The following is a 21511-nucleotide window of genomic DNA, read 5'->3' as shown; positions in this document are numbered from 1 at the left end:
AAGTTGTTGAAACGAGTCAACGACTTTCACACGTTTACGGTAGTCGAATACTTGCGCGGGTGCGCAAAGACTTTCCTTATGAAACCTTGAATGATTGCGTGCATATCGGAAAAAGCTCGATAAAAAGTACCCAAGTGGACGTGGTCGATGAACACTGCCGAGGTTCTGGCCGTCCTATCAGATTCTACGCTTAAGACTTGCCATAGGGTTATGTGAGAATAAAGTGACATAAATATGACGAAGCAGGAACGCATTATCTGATTTGAACTGAACGCATCATATTCGCGCAAGAACATCCGGAGCAGGCTAAGTCTCGGCGTTGAGTTGACCGGCGATCAATTGTCCGGCGCATGGTTGTCCCGGCGTTAGCTCGTCCGGCGATGAGTTGTCTCGGCGTTGAGTTGTCTCGGCGTTGAGCTATCCGGCGTTGAGAAGTCGGCGTTGAGATGTCGGCGATGAGTTGGTCGGCGATGAATTGTCATGTACCGACTCGATATCGTTGACTTAGAACAGAACAGTTGAGCGACGGAGATCCCTCTCGTGGGGATCTCTGAACGGGGCTGGGAATCCGTAGATGAGGGGCGAATACCATACGTACAATTTTAACCTGAAGACTTATTTGCCACGGATTCGCGGCTGGCAGCGCAGTTCGACCGTTGATGATGTACGGGTCTGCCCCGCGGAGAGCGCTAAGACGGGAATCCGCGAGGTAGGCAATCGCTTGGGGAGAGAGCAAGAGATCAGGAAAAAACTCATCACCCCTCGACCGGAAAACACTGCCATACCCTTCGAAGACATTTTACCGAGCGTCATGAGCCACGAAGCACACATCATGGAGCATCGAGGAGCGCACTCGCTGCCCGATCTAACTGCTGTTCTATATATGCTTGCATACTGCAGCGGCGCATTAGGCTTTGTCGATTCGAGCGTTCCCGAGAAGGCAGCGAATGAAACACAGAATCGGTGATATGAAATTCTACTAAGTCCAGGCGTTCGGGGAAATCATTCTCTGTGAATGGTAGACTTCTCTCGAACAGATTACGAGTTATCTGGGAAATTCTGCGGAATTCACCGGAAAATCCAACAGACGATGATGGCTCCGAGTGACCGCGCGCTCGAAACAAGGTGGCTCCCCAGGTTCGATCTGAGGAAAATATTTCTCACAGAAGTCTTGGACGTGGATCGGCGATAGATCACAATTCCCCCATCTGTCATACGCGACGTCAGATGGAACGAGGAGAAAATCATCCAGAGAGCTTTTCCTCCCGCGGCTCTGCGAGATTTATTCCCACGTTCTTACGAGTCAGTTCTCAGGGAACAGAAATCAGGCACCGCATGCCTCACTCTCGGAAGCGTCGCGCAAATCGCCGAAATACGTTCTCGGTTTTCCTCGATTGGAGAAACACTTCTCCTCTAGCTCTGTATTGTTGTACTTATGAACGTCTTTTTTCCTACTTCCCTCTAGAGCGAAGCCGTCGATCTCGCTTGTCTGGACCACAAACCGAATTTCAATCTCGCCCTTGCGGAAAAATCTCCTCATACAATAATGAAAGCCTTCCGATGGTCAAATTCACGAGTCTTTCCCTACTCCCAGCGCAGCTCCATCGCAATGCAAAACCAGAAGCGATTTGTGATGTTGTGAGTCACGTGTCAGCGAAGACATCTGTCTCGAAGCGGTCTGCAAAACAGATTACCCTTGAAGTTCGCGCTGCGATCGAAAATGGAGAACTCATTCTTGAAAGTCTTACTGATTATCTGTTTCATCTGTTTCTCGAGCGCAGCCGAGAATATTTCTGAGATCCTTAATGACGAGTGTCTCCGATGCATTTGTATGGTGAGTTTAGAATAAGGCTCTTCAATCAGATCCGAGCAGAATTCCGTCACGTGCTAATTCCAGGGAACTTCTTTCTGCAATACGACCTTCAAATGCACGTCGTATGGCGATGAGGGCTCGAAACCAGCCTGTGGACCTTTCCAGATAACCGAACCGTATTGGGAAGAGGCTGGGAAACCGGGGGGCGGTAATGTCGAAATTTCCGAATCTCTTAGAGGGGTTTCATGTTGAGGGGGTCGATATCATCTCGATATCCTCTCTGGACCGAGACGTCCTACGTCATCAACGATCATTTCAGACTTCATCTCGTGCGTTACCTCGATGAATTGTTCGAAAACTGCCATGACTACAAACATGGCGGTATCCGCCAGAGACTGCGACGGCGATGACAAGGTGAGGAAAGTCTAGAGGAAGCAAACTGAATTCCGTGGTCAAGTTTTTCGAAGCAAAAGACCATCATCCGGGTGCTCCCTTCTAGGTCACTTGCTCGGACATAGCGCGGATCCACATGGCTGGAGCTAAAGGCTGTCACGAACCCTGGGTAACACTACATCTCTTCTGGGAGATATTCGAGGATTGCAACACCGAAGCAGGAACAGAACCCCCGCAGGACTTCGCCGAGACTCGGGCGCTGCTTCGTGGAAATTGATGCGACAACTCATTGAATTTTTCGGATTCGAGGACTCCATGAGCCTCCGGACGAATAAATGTCCTGAGGAAGCCTTCGATCCATTCATTCTTCTCCACTTATTCTCCGAGATTCAATGCCAAGGATTTTGGCCTGCTTCAGTGCGTTCTTCCCAAAGTCTTTGGAGCAATCAATCCAGACGGCGAGGCCGAGTCTTTCGAAAGCATCGAGAAGTATTTCGGATCGGCTGTTTCACAAACGCACGCGCCCAACGCAGAGCGGTTTATCGTCATTCCTGAGGGAATAAACTCGCGAGGAACTATCCGAAGTTCTTTCAGCGTCAGCGTTATCTATCATGGGAGGATAATCGACTTGACGGCGCTGAGAGACCGCCCTCAAATTACCTTGAATTGTCATCCATTGACTTTGCTCCGGATCCAGAGCATCCACCTGCGCCACTGTGGTCTGGCCGTTGAAACCACCGATCGCGTAAACTCTACCCTCGAAGGATACGATCCCGAAATTACTCCTCACCGTAGGCATATCCGGGAGCCTTTCCCAGCGATCGCGTCGATCGTCATATCTGCACGATCGAAAATATTATCGTGCTGATTCTTCCAATTTCCTTGCGGCTATTCACGGAATTTGATGGCCTCTCCCGTCCAAGATTGAGAAAGTGACCATCATTGCGACAGAAGAAGCGACTATCGTAATCACCTTTCTACGGAGTTTAGACGCTCGCGTCCATTGTATCCGCCCAGAACGATCAATCGTCCCTGATGGGCGACGCACCGGACCCCGCTCCGGGGTGACATCATGCTCCTAACCTGGTCCCCAGCGAAAAACAGAAAAGCGATTCAAATTCGAGATGACACCGATGCCACCCCGCCAGACGCTCGCTCTATTACTCACCGCTGTCCACACATTGGTCTGGGGATCGAAGAACTCCACCGAGGGGAGAACCCCGTCACCGGTGAATCCTCCGACGATAAAGATCTTGCCGTTCAGAGCGGACGCACACGCGTCGCTTCTCACCGCATTCATTGGCGGTATCATGGTCCAAGTATTTTCTAGCCATTGGGAACGGCAGTTATTGCAAATGTTATTTAAGGTTCTTCTATCTAATTCAACAGAGCCTACTCACGTTCGACGTCATATCTCTCTGCTGTGTTAGTCCTCGAAGTGCCGTCGTAGCCACCCAGAGCGTAGATAAACTTGTCGTCGAGAGCCGCCGTGCTCACGTAGCATCTCTCCCTGTGCATCGGGGCTTTCTCAATCCATTCGTGGGCAGCGCTGTCGTAGCAGCGAACGTCGTTGAAGCAATTCGTTCCATCGAAACCGCCTATCATGAAGATTCGGCTACCGATGGGGACGAGTCCATGGTAGGCTCGTGGCTGGACGTCATTATCGTGGGAAATGGGGAACCATCGTTTCGCGCGGTTGTCGTAAGCTTCAACGAGAGCCGACGCTTGGCCATTACTCCATCCCCCAATGGCGAACACCGTGGCGCGGCTTACTCGAGGTCTGAGCATGTATTCTTTCGGGTCCATGAAAGAGGTCGGTTGACGCTCCAAGCGGGTCATATGTAGAGAGATTTCCTCCGCGATGACCTGACATCCGGCTTCCGAGAGCAAAGGATGAGGCAGAACGGTCTCTCGTAGATATGTTTCTCCGCAGAACATGAAGCGAACGCCCCCCAGCAGGTTCTTTGCGTGAGCCAGCCTGCAGACAATTAATGCCGTCGGATATTGGAACTTCCGAGACTACCGCGGGTATACATAGTAGGTGAAGCTAGGAATCTGGCGCGGCATTTTCCGAAAGATGCTCGACGTTTCTCGGCCAAGACAGACCCTCTGCGGACTATCACCTGAAAACGCTGTGAGAACTCACGGCTTCTCGCGCGAAACCTCGGCCCCAATAATGAGGTATGAGATCACCGGGGCGACGTGGCGGATCCCGCAAGGTTGTTAGATTCCACCTACCTTTTATTTCGGTCGTGGTTCACCCACTCGACCAGGGTTTCGAACACGAGCCTCTCGTCCGGTGCGTCCAGATCGTCTGCCAGGATGGTCTGATTTAGAATATCGGGGGGGAGATCCAGATATCTCTTGTTCTCGGGTATGACCGAGGAGAAGAATCTCCGTAGTATCTCGAAACTTTTGTCTCGCACGACTTCCACGTTCTTGCGGAGACCTTTGGGGAGGAAAGAATGCTTCGGTCAGGATGACACGACACCGACGTTGAGAAGGTTCCGTACTTCCGGGCTCGGGTGTATCGCTTACCGATGTCGAGCAGTAAGTCTACACACGTATACGGTGTGACTCGCTTGAGCCAGAACTCGACACAGGCCTCGGTCGCTTGACGGCATTCAAGATAGGCAGAAGCATCGAAGAGATCTTCCACGTTCAATTCGTCGATTGTGAACACTGCGAATTAAATCGAAAGTCGATCATCCTCGTATGAAGAATCTGATTCACGGATGTCATCGACATGAGATAAGGTGACAGACAGTGACCCCCCCCCCCTGAGCGCGGAATAATTCCCGCATCGGCAATGTACTCACGAGGGTTCCCCTTGGAAAGACCCTGATGGATGTAGCTGATTAGTGTTTTGAGCGCTCTTTTGGTCAATTCCGGGGGAGGCTTGATCACGAATTTTTCGCCTCGCCCATCGTCTTTGCGGGAAACTTCGAGATGTGCATCAGCTCCGGTGAACGCTCTCAGGGCGCCATCGTAAACATCAAGGACTTCTTCGTCTCCAGTTGTCCGATCCTTGATTATTAGTTTCGATGTGTACAAGAGGACATCTTCAAGATCGTGATGGAGCCGTGATGCTTCTTCAGGGGTCGAACTCATCCGATATCTCTTTGGGCTTGGGATAAAATTTTGCGCCTCGTCGTTGTCCGACATCTTGCTGACTTTCGCTCCCATCGCATGTGTCTCCCCGCATTTATCGAGACGAAACGGCGTTTCGAAGTTTCCAGTCCAGACAGGGCGGCTTCATCCTGAGACGGACGGAGAGGATTTCGATCACCCTTCCAACTTCCGTCTCATACGTTCCCACGATGAATCTGTCGAGATTCCGTATACTGGAAGGGTGACTCTGGCGGACTCGTCGGAGCTCTATGTGGGTGACCTGTCCCGCGTTTGACTTGGACTGTCACCCGCTTGCTGCACATTCGATAGCCTCGTCGCGTACTCTCGTCAATCGTCATCGCCGCACGGATGGGAATGTTCTTTCTTTGGTGGGTTCCACCGGATTTCCCAACGGGATCCCTTGTCGGCTTCCCTCGACTCGACCATCGAGCCGGTGATTTTCATCCGCAGAGGAAAAGGGTATTTCACGGAGACAACTCGGGGTCCCTGATAGCTGACACGGCGCACATCACCGCGACATCATGCTCCGAGCCTGGCCCCCGAGACGGAGCAAACAGTGAACAAATTGGTTTCTGTTTGAGACGTGAGTCGTCCGTGGACTAATTGTAAGAGCACCCTAGGATGACTTACCTCACATCGGAAGGGAAATCTTGAGCCAAACTGTTGAAAGATACGCAGCATCGGTGTGAGCAGTAGCGCCACTACGCCGTCTGCGCGAGCGCCGCCATGTATTCGTTACCGTTATTCTATCGTTGAAATAAAAGAGAATTGTCCCCTCTTCCAGCTTTCAGGCCTAGTGCGCTACACCTCGTGTCCTCTTTGATTCCTACTTTTCAACAGGTTATGGGCCTAGGTCTATGTTGGTGAGCCGGTGAACTTGTGTGAAACTGTGAGAGTTACCCGAAGAGGTCGTGTGAACATCGGTTCGAACTTGTAAGACGAATTTCGATTGAAAATTGAAGTCAACAAGGCGATTGAGAAGATCACGAATCACGATGCCGGTCCGAACAAGATCGACGGGGAACAACGAGTTGTCCGAACCCCCCGCTAGTAGTACTGCTTCGAGGAGGAGGCGCGAGGAGCGCTCAGGAGAATCGTCGGACTCTCGAACGGGGCCAACGCCAGCCAAACGAGCGATTCCCGATTCGTCAGAGGTCACGGGAGGAAACGGGCAAGCAACTGTCTTCAACTCGTTTGCTCCAACAATTGACACCAGTGCTCCAGAAAGGCTTGTGCAAGCCTCCAGCCAGCCTGCTCCAACGATCAATGTCAACGTTCCATCAAGCTTCGAGAAGCTTCAAGGGGCATCGAATTATATGGACTGGCGGTTTGCTATGGAAGCCCATCTTTTCAATTGCGACCTCTGGGACTACGTGGAAGGCTCGGAGGAAGACGAACGTCAGGGGAAAAGGGCGCGCAGAGCTATCGTTTCTGGGATAAGCTCAGAATTGTTTTCGGATATTTGCGATTTCACGTCAGGTAAAGCGATGTGGGACCGATGTATCAGCCGAGGAGCCTGTATCGTCAGGTCGCGCTACTCGAAGAACTCACGGCGATTCGTTACGCGGATTGCCCCGACATGAAGACGTACATGAACAGGAAGGTCAAAGCGGCGCAAAGTCTCCGCGCGATTCACAGCAAACTCGACGATGAACTCCTGACTGGGCTGATACTAATCAAGCTCCCCGAAAAATTCGCGCCTCTGATACAGATCATTTCGAAGGCAGAGAACGTCACTACAGAATTCGTAAAAGAGAGGCTGCTGAGTGAAGCAGCTCGACAGGCATCCCAGCAAAAGGAGACAGCGTTGGCTGGCATCGGGACGAATGATAGGAACGTTCCCCGTGGGAGCGCACCATCATCTCCCGTGAGCGGAGCTTACCGCCGTGGAGGGGCACCGGGAACTTGGGGTCTCTCTGAAAGAAGAGTGTTCCAAGGCAACTGTTACAGATGCGGAAAACCGGGACACATCAGAAGGTTCTGTCGGGAGAACGCGATACGGGGGAACAGCGGGGGGGGGGAACATGGAAAACTCGCAACAGAGGTGGAAACGCGGGGAAACGAGAAGTAGCTAGAACGCGTGCTGGTATGTTCCCAACGAAATGGAGAGTGGTTCATTGACTCCGGGGCAGCTCGTCATATGACAGGTCGGAGAGCCTCCTTCGTGTCATTGACCAGGAATGGAAGAAATCGACCGGTCGCCACTGCGAACAACGAGATTCTGAGGTCGGAAGGTTCCGGAGAAGTAAATATTACTTGCTCGGTGAACGGAACTTCGCGAACCTTGAGGCTGCAAGACGTACTATTCGTGCCAAAGCTCACGGTCAGTCTCATATCGGTGCAGCAGCTGACAAGGAAAGGCTTCAAAGTTGAATTCGGGCGGAGGTGCGAGGTGGAGAACGAGTATAATGAGCTGTGTGCTGTTGCAGTTTGTTCAGGCAGCGGATTGTATCGTCTCGAAGAGTGTTTCACCAATGCGCTCGCAGCTTCAGAGGTTCACGAGCGACCGGGGACTAATTCAGTCCAGAAACGCTCGGGTGTCGGGGAGGGACCGGCGGCTAAGTCAGCACGGGACGGCGGTTCGGCGGTCGTAGAGCGACCGGGGGTGAATTGCGAGCAGAAACGTTCGGTGGTAGATGAAAAGTCGGGGGCTCAAGCAGCCCGGGACGATTCAGCACTTGGTGCGGCTGAAGAGCGACCGGGGGACGAACATACTCGGAAGGACTCGGCTCTGGTTTTCGAGACACCGGGGGCTCACTTGGCCCGGAAGGTCTCGGTTCGAGTGGATTTCGAGCTCTGGCATAAGAGACTGGGTCACCTAAGTGCGGAAGGCATGGGAAAGTTGTCAAAGGGCATGGTGGCAGGTGTGAACATGAGAATCCCGGAGCGCAGATCTGTCAGCGGCGCTTGCGCTGAGGGGAAACAACAGCGGGGGAAATTTCCAACGTCACGATCGGCGAGCGCCGCGAAGTTGGAGTTACTTCACAGCGATGTCTGTGGACCCATGAGTGCTCAAAGTATCGGGGGTCATAGATATTTCATCACTTTTGTCGATGATTTCACACGAATGACCGCGGTATATTTTATGAAATCTAAGACGGAGACTTTCGAAAAGCTCGTAGAATTCTTTCGATGCGCGGAAAGACAGACCGGGTTACGAGTAAAGACTCTCAGAACCGATAATGGGTCCGAGTACGTGAACCACCGAGTCTTGAGTTTTCTCAAGGAGCAAGGCGTTCGCCACGAGACGACGCCACAGTGGTCGGAAACCACGGAAAATCATAACTCCTGAACGGCTGGACCGATTTCGCTGAAATTTTCATGGTGGGTTATTGGGCCTGAAAGGCAACTTTTGAGATTATCACCGGGTCTGGGTTTGACCCCGGTGACCCCGAGGATTGAAACTTTCCCTCAAAATCGGCGATTGCGGCTGAACTGATTATGGATTGCTTGACATCGTTGGAAAGCTCTTTCACTCCCGCATCTTTTCGCCCATTGAAATTTTCTCTAGGACCACTCGTAGGGGAACTATCGTCCGATTCACAGAAGCGCCGATTTCTCCCCGAAGGAAGCTTTATTTTTTCCTCAAAGAAGTTCTATCCGGTGTGTTTACCGAACTAAGTCATGCAGGTGATAGAACAATCATCCAGGTCGAATAAATACCGTCTTCATTTATTTCTCGTTGAGATAGGCCACTTTTTCGATACTCTCCGCTAAAGGGGTACGTGCGTAAGAGACTGCAGGGTTGCTGTGGGGTCTAAGTTATGTCTCGAGTTCCCCCGCATCCCCTGACGTTCACAAATCTTGCACCCAGCCCCATTATATACCTTCAAATTCGGGAAATGACGTTAAATCACTTATTTCCATTCCGATACACCAAATATCAAGGTATTCATGCATCATGAGCCAATATATGAATTTCCGCCGGTGTTTCCATCCTTCTGGCGCTCCATTTTTCCATGACGGGGAAATGATTTCGAGTCTGTTGAGGAGTCGTTCCCATCAAATGAAGTCGTTGCACGGCGCATCTCTTGATCTCCCAGCAGCCTCCGCTAAGCTCCCTTCGCTTTCCCACTCGAATCGTGGTTTCCGGGTGGTTTTCTCAACATCTCCACCGAAAGCCCAGAACCGATGCTCTATTCTTCCCGAACTTGAAAGCGCATAAGCGGTGACCCGGGGCCATCATCGTCTGGAGGAGTTTCCGGTGAATTCCACAGAATTTCCCAGATAACTCGTAATCTGTTCTAGAGAACTCTACCATTCACAGAGAATGATTTCCCCGAACGCCTGGACTTGGTAGAATTTCATATCACCGATTCTGTGTTTCATTCGCTGCCTTCTCGGGAACGCTCAAATCGACAAAGCCTAATGCGCCGCTGCAGTATTCATGCATATATAGAAGAGCAGTTAGATCGGGCAGCGAGTGCGCTTCTCGATGCTCCAAGATGTGTGCTTCGTGGCTCATGACGCTCGGTAAAATTCCTTCGAAGGGTCTTTTCCGGTCGAGGGGTGATGAGTTTTTTCCTGATCTCTTGCTCTCTCTCCAAGCGATTGCCTACCTCGCGGATTCCCGTCTTAGCGCTCCTCGCGGGGCAGACCCGTACATCATCAACGGTCGAACTGCGCTGCCAGCCGCGAATCCGTGGCAAATAAGTCTTCAGGTTAAAATTGTACGTATGGTATTCGCCCCTCATCTACGGATTCCCAGCCCCGTTCAGAGATCCCCACGAGAGGGATCTCCGTCGCTCAACTGTTCTGTTCTAAGTCAACGATATCGAGTATACCAAACAGCACACAGACTATTGGATCCGTTATAACCTCAACAGCGATCGGTTCTATTGAGGGAGCGAGCGTTGCTAGTCGAGGAATCTCGTCTCGATTTGAGTTTTCTAATCTCATTACCAATCATGTCGAGCTCTTCTCCCTTCAGACGAAGTCTTGGACGACGAATTATACTCATGCCTGCGGAGGGACACTGATCAGTCTACCGACCGTTGTGACCGCAGCTCATTGCATCATGGTGAGGGAAATCCAGAAATCCTGCGACGGACCGATACAGGTCCGATAATTCAACGGGGTCTGGTCTACTCGCGCCCAAAGTCCATTTGCGCTCTTATCAAAAAGCGCTTATCACTATTTGCGCTCGTGCTAAATGCGCCTATAACTACGTACTCGCGCCTATGACTACTTGCGCTCATGACACTCGCGCATATGACTACTTGCGCCGATGACTACTTGCGCCGATGACTACTTGCGCCGATGACTACTCGCGCTCATGACTGCTTGCGCTCATGACTACTCGCGCATATGACTACTCGCGCCTATAACACTTGCGCTCATGACTACTCGCGCATATCACTACTCGCGCCGATGACTCCTCGCGCCTGTGACTCCTCGCGCCTGTGACTACTCGCGCCTATGACCACTCGCACTCGCGTGGAAAACCCCTATCGTAATTGAATTGAGAGCCCTCGGAAGTAAAGATACCATATGGGCTCGCAACGCAATCGCAGAGTTTGACCGGAGTCACCATCATTCGGACATTTGACGTAACTCTGATGAGCAGTGACCATTTCCGCTCAACATTCTTTGGATCTCATATATCTCTACTCTGAATGTTGTGGATCGCCTCTGAACATTTTAGGAGCAGAAACGAGCCTGCAGAGCATCGGAAGATTGAAACCCCGTTTATTCCAGAGATTTCATTCTCTAAGGTTGCCAAAAGTCTGATCAGAAGAATATATTTCCCGCGATACCTCTGAGATAATCGAGGGCCTCGTAAGTGTTGAAGTTCCGTTTTCACCCTCTCTCGATGCTCTCGATACGTCAGTCTTTTCTTCTTCCCAGGCACACCGGATATAGCTTGCTCGTAATTATACAGAGAAACTGCATTACTTTTTCGAAGTGCATCAATAAGTTTCCAGATCGACGGATGGTTTTGCTGAATGAATGAAGCGAACCCGCGATGCCAGCCCTCAACTGCGTTGTTGGTCAGGGGCGTATCTTACAAAACGCCCTCGTAACAATTCCACAGTGATAAATCGAACAACGGATCTCTCAATTTGCCAAAATTGCGTACTCCAACCCAAGTTTTCTCAAAGTAGACAAGGAGAACCTCCAAATGATTTAGATTCCCTACAAAGAACTCCGATGCGATCAAGATGCAATAATACTAGTAGTGAGAGTAGCAGCGGCAGCAGCCTCAGTATATAAGTCGTGACATCTAAATAAAGAAGTATCATTAATCATTACCATACCACAGTACTGGCGCAGTCGACAGTAAACAACGATTCCCTCAGAAATCGGAACGATGACTACCAGAGCTCAAAGCAGCAAGCAAAAGAGCTTGCAAAATGCTCTCCGCAATCACTGTATGTTTATGATCAAGAATGTACAAGAAAGCAAAGATCTGGACACGTACAAAGCAACCGCAATGTACATAAAACTCTCCGGAACTCGTAATCAACTGAGGAAAGTTGATACAGAAATTCTCGACGAGACAGACTGCAAAGGTCTTTCGGAGAACGAAAACTTTGACCAAGACTGTTGGGAAATCCTGGAAGAGTTATTCGAAATGATTCCGGAAGACCATCCGTTGAAGAAGTCTGCTCCTCATCTATACAACATTCATCCACAAGAAGAACGCCGTCCTACACAAACCAAAGAAAGAACGGTTGCCAGGACCGTTCTTTCTTTGGTACGTACCTGCGCCACTGGTACGAAAGCCAGAGCAGTGAGCATCTTGAGACTTATCGAGAAGTCTACACTCTCGATATCTATCTATCTATATATATAAAAACGTATGTCTGTTTGTCTGTTTGTTTGTCTGGTGTCACCTATAGACTCGAAAACGGCTGAACCGATCGTCGTGAAAATTTAGGAGCGTGTTCTGGGCGATCCAGCGGTGGTTATAGGGGGGGTCAGTTCTCCGATGCGATGAGTCCTTCTACCTTAAAAAAATTATTTGAGTGCCCCACCCACGAAAATACGAAAACTCGGAAAAAAATTTAAAAATCCGAAATTCGCAAAATTCACAAACGCCTGAACCGATCGCTGCACAATTCAGGGATGGGTTCTCGGGAGCTCCAGGAAGGTCATATGAGTGTCGTCGTTCCCATGTGATGGGTCCTCCCACCACAAGAAATTTATTCGAGTGGTCCTCCCACCGAGTATCAACGATTTCATCAAGGGAAAGACGGGAGTTCCCAGGATTTCTTATCGGCTGGACCGATCGCCATGAGAAGGTGGATTCTCGGGAGCTCCTAACTAAGGAGGCTATCGGGGGTTGCCGTCATCATTGGCCTCTGTCTCTCTACTAATGAATCTCGCTGAAAATTGCTGTAGCCTTGAAGGGTATAGATTTTCCGGAGTACATATGGCGGGGAAACGGGAAAGCGGGGAAACGGGAAAGCGGGGAAACGGGAAAGCGGGGAAACGGGAGAGCGGGGAAACGGGAAAGCGGGGAAACGGGAAAGCGGGGAAACGGGACGCTCACCAAGAGCACGCGCGACCGAAGCAAGCGCACCCGGAGCCAGCGCACTCGGAGCCAGCGCACTCGGAGCCAGCGCACTCGGAGCTAGCGCATGTGTACTGAGTCTAGCGATACCGAGTCGCCGCGAAGCGGCGACCGGGAGCGCTTGTTCCCCATCAAATATCTAGGCCCAGCGAATTATTGTCTGGGAGTCAAGATAACGCAAAGACCGAACGAAAAGGTGATTCTCCTTGATCAGAAGGAAAGCATCATGAGAATCCTGGAAAGGTTCGGAATGATCGACTCCAAGCCGACCGCGACGCCGTTGGAGGCAGGTTCGACGCTCAGGAAGCGAACGGAAAGTGACGAAGCCACTGAGGCCCGCTTTCGCGAAGCAGTCGGTTGCTTGCTACACCTCTCCCAGACGACTAGACCGGATATCTCGCATGCAGTTGGAGTAGTGAGTCAATCCTGTTCGGACCCAACACAAGCGCATTGGTCCAGTGGCGTACGCAGGATTTTTCGTTGGGGGGGGGGGGCTAGATCGGGTCTCCGCATGGGGCTGAAATCCAATATGGCGATTCTGTCCTATACTACAGCATTTCGAAGAAACCATCTGGGAGGGGGCTATAGCCCCCTTAGCCCCCCTCTGCGTACGCCCCTGCATTGGTCGGCGGTGAAAAGGATCCTCAGATACTTGAGAGGCTCCGTAGATCAGCAGCTCAAGTATGACGGAAACGTCACCTCGGACATCGGATCATCGCATCGGAGAACTGACCCCCCTATAACCACCGCTGGATCGCCCAGAACACGCTCCTAAATTTTCACGACGATCGGTTCAGCCGTTTTCGAGTCTATAGGTGACACCAGACAAACAAACAGACAAACAGACATACGTTTTTATATATATAGATAGATAGATAGATAGATAGATAGATAGATAGATAGATAGATAGATAGATAGATAGATAGATAGATAGATAGATAGATAGATAGATAGATAGATAGATAGATAGATAGATAGATAGATAAATCGTTTATTTATCCGAAACTTGGCATTCGACAGATGGTAGATATGATCTATCATCCGCACAGAAGATCGAGCTCTCCTAACGTTCTAGGGCAGTATTCTATGCCCGAAACGAGCCTAGCGTTCCCCCTCTGTACTTCTACAGCGACGCGCTGTCTTATGTACATCGCAGCTCGGCGATCGCCACCGCGGGCCACTATACGGCGTCCGATTTCTTTTGTCAACTTCAGAGCGTCCGAGCCCCACACGCCGGTGGATTCAATGACAAAAGGGACGAAAGTGTAAGTTTCGAGGAATTCCCGATACTTGGTCCTTTTCTCTTGTTCGGCTTTGGCCGCCACCGCCCGCGCTGATCTGGCTATCTGTCTATTACTCGGTGCAAACGAATCTCTGATTGTCACATCCCAGATGAGTTGTTGGCCTCGAGACCATGGTTCATGTGAAATGCCGTCGGGTCTCAACATGTCGTTTGTTGATAGGTTTCTGGGCTCTTTCGTGCTTGTTGTTCCGGACTGCCTTAAAGCTCTTGCTACCAGATCGTTGATTGCAGCGTGCCGAGACAGTTCTCCCGGATGCAAGGGACACACAACTCAAGCGGTGGAGTCCGTAGCGGTCCGCTACGTTCCCGCAGGCGCAAGTCACTTCTTCCATCAGGGGCAAACCCAATCGGAGTTTCGCTGCGAGTATGAAATCCCTATCTTCCAGGAGGGTGCCGATGTTCATGCTGGGCATTGTTTGAAGCCACCAGCCCGATTCCGGGACCGAAGCGTTGCAAAGTCTGATCGTATCGGTTTCGGAGTGGGAAAATCTCTGGCGTAAAGACGATATGATCGTATCACTGGCGATATATAGATATGATAGATAGATAGATAGATAGATAGATAGATAGATAGATAGATAGATAGATAGATAGATAGATAGATAGATAGATAGATAGATAGATAGATAGATAGATAGATAGATAGATAGATAGATAGATAGATAGATAGATAGATAGATAGATAGATAGATGAGCAAGAAGCAACCTACAGTTGCACTTTCAACTAGCGAAGCCGAATACATGGCGTGTTCGGCAGCATGCCAAGAAATCAAATGGCGTCAGAACTTCGGTGAGATCCCTACGGTAAAAATTCCGCGTCCAATGACCCTTCGATGCGACAACAAGGGCGCCATTCTCCTCAGCGATAACAACGTCTACCACGCGAAAACGAAGCATATAGATATGAGACACAATTTCATTCGCGACATGGACACATGGTAACGGATGGATCTGTAAGCATCGTTTACATCTCGACGAATGAGATGACCGCCGACATCTTTACGAAGAGTCTGTGAGTCACGAAAAATTCAACCACTGCAGACGGAAGTTAGGGCTCCAGTGAGAGCGCGCCCAGCAGATGCTGTGCAAGGGGGAGTGTTGAAAGATACGCGGCATCGGTGTGAGCAGTAGCGCCACTACGCCGTCTGCGCGAGCGCCGCCATGTATTCGTTACCGTTATTCTATCGTTGAAATAAAAGAGAATCATCTCCTCTTCCAGCTTTCAGGCCTAGTGCGCTACACCTCGTGTCCTCTTTGATTCCTACTTTTCAACACAAACGCTCCCAAAAATTGGGAAGAGCAATATTAAGGTGCTGCAAGGACACATCCACTCTCGACGATATCTCTCTGCTATGTTAGTCCTCGGAGTTTTAATCTAGCCACCTATTGATAGTATTGATGAACTTGTTGACGGGAGCCGCGGAGCGGAGCATTTATCTCTGAGCGTCGGGTGATCTGGAACAATTAAATGAAACACTGAGCATCATCCCCCGGAGTACCTCCGATGGTCGAAGGAAACCACCAGAGACTAGGGAAACTTCGAGAACCCACATGAATCTAGTCGATCGGTGTCGTCGCAGAGCGACATGAGCCTTGAAACGCTGAGCATTGCTGGTTTTGCGTCGTTTGACAGCCATCCGATCCAATGAATCGCATCCGAAACCACCAGAGGGCAACGGTCTCATACGTCAACGAGTCTGACAATGAGAGAGTACGGATCTGAGCTTTTTGGGCGAAACGGGTTACGTCTTGAAGTCTAGACGTAAGGTCATACCGACGATACGTTGCATAAAATCCTCGGGAAGAAACCCGACAAAGAGCGGCCGCAATGAAACTCACCATCTTCGACACCGAAGGGAAGCCGAGAGGTCGAGTCGCTAGAAGCGCAATGATTGTCAGAGATCCAGCATCGGAATTCACGAGGAACAATCCTGAAGGTCACCGAAGGTATAAGGAATTCCGATCGAGGAATGCGAGCTTGTCAGCTCGAACGGCTATCACCGTTCGCGTGTGGACGGTAGCCCGAGGGTACCGAATGATCTCAAGGTTTCGATCGAGGCGAGTTCGAACGACACGATGTCCTCACCGGTGTCGGAATTCTTCGTGGAAGAAGAATCACTCGACGGAGGTCTGAGTGTTTGCGGGTTACGCGCTGTCGGTGCATGTCTCTTGCCCATGCTCGCGCTGGACAATTACGTCACGAGCGGATTGACGTGTCGAGTACGTTGTGGGCATAATGGCTCTTAATAGATGTGTTCAATTCTCCTTCTTTCTCTTTTCTAATCGGGTAGATCAGCATGTTTTCAATGTCAGCTCACTGGAGAGACCCCATCGCCGGCACGAGGGTATTTATGTGCTGCACCAAGCTGCTCGGACACTACTCTACTCTTCCTCTCTAAGCCCTGGTAACATCCAAAACCATCGGAACTCGCACAGCGAAATCTTCGACTGCTAAGTAGACGATGATTTCCGCCGTTTTCTTCTTTGCGTCGCTCGGCTTGATTGCTGGATCGAGTTACCCGGTGACCTACCCCGAGAACACTACTACTAAAAGGCCAACCCGTCCCTGGGAAACGAGACCTTGGGAGTACTCAACCAAAGCTTGGAACCGCGGCTTCTCCACTCGGAACAGGAGCTACCCGACTCATCTCCCGACGCGACAATGGGATCCTTACACCAACCAGGGTGGTCATGAGCAGGGCCAGATTGTGAGATTCCCCAACGGTCAGATCGTTCAGTACGGTCGCAACACAGGAGTGTACGGACCGCATATGACGACGCCAGTGATCCACTATCAACAGGGCACCGTTCCAACTCAGAGCTGGAAAAATCTGCGTAAGTTCGCGCTGTGCACAAGTTTCTTCTTGGAAAACTCAAAATTCCAAGGTCATCCCTGGTACTTTGAAGTCTGTCTAGACAATCGAGACCTCTCGACGAGTTCAGAGGAGCCGAATATATTTCTTTCATTTTGAATTGTTTTCTCGATTCCACAGCTGAATGCAAAGTTGAACAGAGCGAACGTTGCTACAGGGAGTGCGAAGAGCGGAAAATTCACTCCTTCACCTGCCGGCCCCAATTCGGTGTAGCCTTCACCTGCCTCTGCTCAGTCTCGATCTACATTCCGAACGTCGCCGTCTAGGGAGAGATCCATCCGAGAACTCCTGCGTGAATCGACTTTCCCGCCTGCTGGGAGAACCCGAGTCTGTACCGCAATGCTCCTTTGTAATATATGTACCTAAAGAGAATTTTCAGCAGCGCTGTCCTAGTCCGTTCTGAATAAATCATGTGAAGCTGGAAAATGTACGAGATCCAGAAGTCTTGTGATGCAGCAATACGTCGAGGTCTATCCTTTGCCGATTAGAACGGAGGAACGGCGACTCGTGTCTGAGAATGCGGAATGGAAAAACGTAGTGATCGAGAGCCTTGGGAAAGGAATGTCCCTCCCCTGTCGCAGCGGCCCGGCTGAGGTCATTCTCTGGTGGAGATTCAAGATCCTCTACTAAGCGCAGATTGGTCGTTTCCTCCGAATCACTTGCCACCGACGACCGAGCGATCCGGACAGTTGATCATCATCTTCCTGCCGTCAGTGGAGAAGAACCCGCTCGGAGTGGCCGCCAGTGCAGTGAACTTTTGAGGCAAGGCTATCAATCACGGGAATCATTCTGGAATCATGCAGTTTGTGAAGCATTCCCTTGTCCTCTCGGTTTTCATTGGAGCATCCTTAGCTTTCGGAGACGAAGTCACGACGCGGCCTGTAGGTGAGCAACCGAGAAAATCTAATAATTCACAGTTCCCATATCGGAGCAACTCGAACTCTTGTTATTCGATTATTACCGAGATTTCTAGAAATGAAAGAGTCCCACGCTCCCTCGAGAATTGATTCTCGGTTTCCCCAGTATTCTCAGCCTTCTTTTCTCGGAAGATTCACCAAAGACGAAATGTGACGTGATGGAGGAGTTCAATTGCGATCGCGCCTGTCGTGGCGTTCAGAGAACCCTCTGCGCTAAGCAAGCCAACGGATCGTATCTCTGCATTTGTTTCAACGGAGACATTTACAGCACTCACCACACCAGCGATGGTAAACTCGCCTTCTTCGACAACGCTTTCGGAAGGACAACCAAAGCACCCTACCCTTACTATTTAGAACCTCTGCATCTCGGCAAACAAGGGCCTGGTGTAACGGATCCATGTGATCCCAGATCGAAGTTCAGGCACATCTTCAATTATGACGAACGCATAGCTCAGCAGAAATCCAATGACGTCAGTGATAAGGTGTTCATATAAGAGCTCATAGATGCCAGCCAACATGGCCATATTCCCTCGAATAAATGTCCTCTTCCCAAATGAGCGTTCCTCGGACTAGACCGGGCGTGATTCGGTCGCTGGAGGCCCAATCCTCGCCGCACCGGACACTCTCCCTGTGACGAACTGACGTCAAGCGAGCGAGATGGAGGAGAAGACGTGTACAGTACCCCTGTGCTCCGTGATTTCGATTATCAAGAGAGCTGAGAGAATCCCGATTGAGCTACTTTCGATTAGTGTACGGAACAAGCAGAGCGATGCGCTATTACGGGTTGCCTCTCATCTCCAGTCCCAAAGCTCTCCGGTTGGAGCAGTTTTTGGATAAGGATTTTCATTTGGGATTTCACTTGAAATTTCACGGAGCTGTGTACTCTATTTGCCTTCGCCCCGTAGCCTGGAATATTGCTCCGGAGTTCAGAGCACTTTATTCGAGCAGTATTCCCTCCGAGTCTTGGGCCGAAATCTCTCGTTCCTTCAGCTTTCGCGAAGCCCATTCAGTCTCAACGATTGTGCCAGTTTGCAGTTTGATTGCTCCGCGTCTCGCTCGGCCTATGTCCCCTCTACAGGAGGAAGTACTATTCCCACTCTTGCGATTCATGTATCACCTCAGATACCTTTCTGCGCCTTCATCCGCCGTGTATTCGAACGTTCCTGCATATTCTGGTTTCTGTACCTCTCTCCCCTTGTGAGTCTCATTCCTCGTTGTTTTGCTACATGCAGAACCATTTTCAGCCCCCATAGAATTCTCTGGTTGTGGATTCTCAGATTCTCTTCAATTTGTTCATAACAGTCAGGTAGAGCTTCTCCGGAATCTTGGAGCCATCGTTTTCTGGACTGGATCGAGCAACAGTGCGCCCAAGAGAAGTTTCTTCCCATCCCACATTCGGTGGTATGCGGGAGTCTCCCGAGCGAAGTCTGCGGATGTTCACAACGTCGGGGCCGCACCGTAGGCCTCGGCTCAGCCCGGAAGCTTGTTACGACCGTTGAGCACATGTCTATATCAAGTCTATATCCATCACGCAGAGGATATTCTTGGAAATACGCTGAATGACCAAAGTCCTTCAGAATCGGAGGATGAGTCCATTGCCGCTCGCATGGTCCGACTCTCGTTCGCTCACTCGGGGTAGGGGTCATGGACCCGGATGAGGAAAAATGGGTGGAGATGTTTCGCAAGAAAAGCTTCAGAATGTCGTCTTGATATTTATTTCTCCCGATAAAGTCTCTTCTGGGCTATGTAATCGATCACAGAGTCCTGGAAACATGAGCCGATTTTGAGTCCGTGCCTCTAACGGTGAGATTCGATTCTCGTCAATTCCCGAATTCACCCACCTGAACGACGTATTTTATGCTCTCACCACGACGTACAGCATTCCTAACTTTGGTGCTGGAGACGTCGTTGCTGAACCACTCCGTAGCTATATGGATGTTCCGCCTGTTCTCGTAGACTATGTCATGATCATAGATGAATTTTTCCGGATTCGAGGAGCTCCTGCCTATAACAACCTATAAGAGGGGGAGGAAATTTATTATTCTCTCCTGAATCCCATGCAGCATTCCTGACACGATTGGTAGGAATGTATGAACTGGTCTACAGCCAGGAGGAGTATAGGGCGTCGACTATCTACTGACCAGGCCAAAATCCCCAACGATCTTCCGTATGTCCTCGTCCTCCCACAGACCAGGTTTTGCGAAACTCTCGAGGAGATCTCCTCCGCACAGGAGTCGCACCCCAACTTGCTCCTCTCTCCCGGTTGACTCAGTCGGTTTTACCGCTTCCCCTGGCGAAGACTCTGTATCTCTATCGTTGAAGAACGCACGGAAGTGCTCGAGTACTTTGAGCGTGCGAGTCCAACCTTCTTGAGAGACTTCCCACGTGTCTACAGAGATCCAATCCGAGCTCTACGAGATGGAAGAGCATGTAAGTTGCTTCGACGCTCACTTGTCATGATTCTAATGTATTCTTTTCGGAAAAGAGGAAAAAAAAACTTACTTGGAGGGCCAAACGGCACATCTCAATCCTGTGCGCAGCACCTGCCAATCCAGCCTTTCCATAGGCATCATGCGTGGGTGAGATAACCCCCCGGATCACATCATGGAAAACCTTTAATTTTCCGGAAAATGCTCGCTGAAGCAATCGGCGATTTCTGCTGTGAGCGACAATATAAATCATGGACGAGTCATTCACCGGTGTCTCTGAGGGAATCGCGCGCGGTCTCGAACATCCTCAGGTGCATATTCGTGATTGGATTGAAAGAGCCGCAAGCGACGAGAACCACTTTCTCTTTGGTTCTCCGTCCCGCAAGCCCGCCCGCAATCTGCGATGCAGAACGCATTGCATATCGCATCGACATCCGATCGCGAATCGCGAAGCAGTATGGCAGACAGCCGATTCGCCCCCTGCCGCATCAGCGGCCCCACCGCGGCTAGGAAACTAGCATTCTGCCATGTGGAGACTGGGTTAACTTGGCGCGGAATTCAAATTTGTCGAGTGTAAACAATAGACTTCCGATCGCTCTCTCGAGAGCGGAGCTTGAGAAGACTTCTTGTTCTCCAACAAGAGGAGGCGGCTATCATATGCTCCCCGGGGAGGATGCCAAGATTATGCTCGCGCGTGGAGTGCCGAGTTCATGTCGACGGAGCCCTGCGCCCATCTAGCAATGGCAATTCGATTTTTATTACCCTCCGACATAGCGTACGCGTCCGTCCTTCCTTTGCGACCATGCGTGAGCTCGACCGCAGGTTGGTTGATCTCAGCTGCGTGGGATCTCCGTGCAAGGAGGCCGCGGAGTCGAATCGGAGAAAAGCGAAGTCTATCAAGAAGGCGTAGAAAGGGAGTAATTCTGATGATCTTTGCTGAAAAATCGAGCGTCATTGGGCGGCCTCTCATCACTCAGCTCCGCTCCAAACATCGAAATCCGGGTGGAGAGGCTGCGGGGCGCGGAAGAAGCAATCCACACAAGGAGCCACAACTTCGCGGGGCTCGTTATGAGATTCCGGGGTCCAACTTCTTCGGGGATGAGATAGAGGCCGGCTTCAGCCCTTGACTTACAT

General features: G+C 50.6%; 5 protein-coding genes across 5 annotated transcripts; 3 read left to right on the top strand and 2 right to left on the bottom strand.

Moving 5' to 3' along the window:
* Positions 1-1693: 1693 nt before the first annotated feature.
* LOC100898821 (lysozyme) lies at positions 1694-2555 on the top strand. The gene is made up of 4 exons (XM_003738976.2): positions 1694-1834; positions 1898-2021; positions 2133-2227; positions 2313-2555. The coding sequence occupies exons 1-4, from the start codon at positions 1721-1723 to the stop codon at positions 2481-2483; spliced, it is 504 nt and encodes a 167-aa protein (XP_003739024.1). The 5' UTR covers positions 1694-1720; the 3' UTR covers positions 2484-2555.
* A 65-nt stretch (positions 2556-2620) lies between these two features.
* Positions 2621-5371, bottom strand: LOC100908960 (kelch-like protein 10). Its single transcript, XM_003739044.1, has 8 exons — positions 5026-5371; positions 4745-4888; positions 4445-4655; positions 3607-4184; positions 3375-3532; positions 3180-3289; positions 2867-3045; positions 2621-2757 (listed from the first exon to the last, which is right to left on the bottom strand). Exons 1-8 carry the CDS (start codon positions 5369-5371, stop codon positions 2621-2623), a joined length of 1863 nt encoding a protein of 620 aa, XP_003739092.1.
* Positions 5372-16535: 11164 nt separating this feature from the next.
* On the top strand, positions 16536-17458 carry LOC100908820 (uncharacterized). The gene is made up of 2 exons (XM_018641933.1): positions 16536-16993; positions 17152-17458. Exons 1-2 carry the CDS (start codon positions 16621-16623, stop codon positions 17295-17297), a joined length of 519 nt encoding a protein of 172 aa, XP_018497449.1. The 5' UTR covers positions 16536-16620; the 3' UTR covers positions 17298-17458.
* A 370-nt stretch (positions 17459-17828) lies between these two features.
* LOC114828573 (uncharacterized) lies at positions 17829-18495 on the top strand. The gene is made up of 2 exons (XM_029113185.1): positions 17829-17916; positions 18081-18495. The coding sequence occupies exons 1-2, from the start codon at positions 17829-17831 to the stop codon at positions 18440-18442; spliced, it is 450 nt and encodes a 149-aa protein (XP_028969018.1). The 3' UTR covers positions 18443-18495.
* A 1152-nt stretch (positions 18496-19647) lies between these two features.
* Positions 19648-20885, bottom strand: Nmnat (nicotinamide mononucleotide adenylyltransferase). Its single transcript, XM_018641932.1, has 5 exons — positions 20646-20885; positions 20451-20561; positions 20090-20359; positions 19790-19963; positions 19648-19712 (listed from the first exon to the last, which is right to left on the bottom strand). The coding sequence occupies exons 2-5, from the start codon at positions 20469-20471 to the stop codon at positions 19662-19664; spliced, it is 516 nt and encodes a 171-aa protein (XP_018497448.1). The 5' UTR covers positions 20472-20561; positions 20646-20885; the 3' UTR covers positions 19648-19661.
* Positions 20886-21511: the final 626 nt, after the last annotated feature.

This window comes from Galendromus occidentalis, unplaced genomic scaffold (genome assembly GCF_000255335.2).
Source record: "Galendromus occidentalis unplaced genomic scaffold, Mocc_1.1 scf7180000076381, whole genome shotgun sequence".
NCBI lineage: Eukaryota > Metazoa > Arthropoda > Arachnida > Mesostigmata > Phytoseiidae > Galendromus > Galendromus occidentalis.
This window is presented reverse-complemented; position numbering and strand designations above follow the sequence as displayed.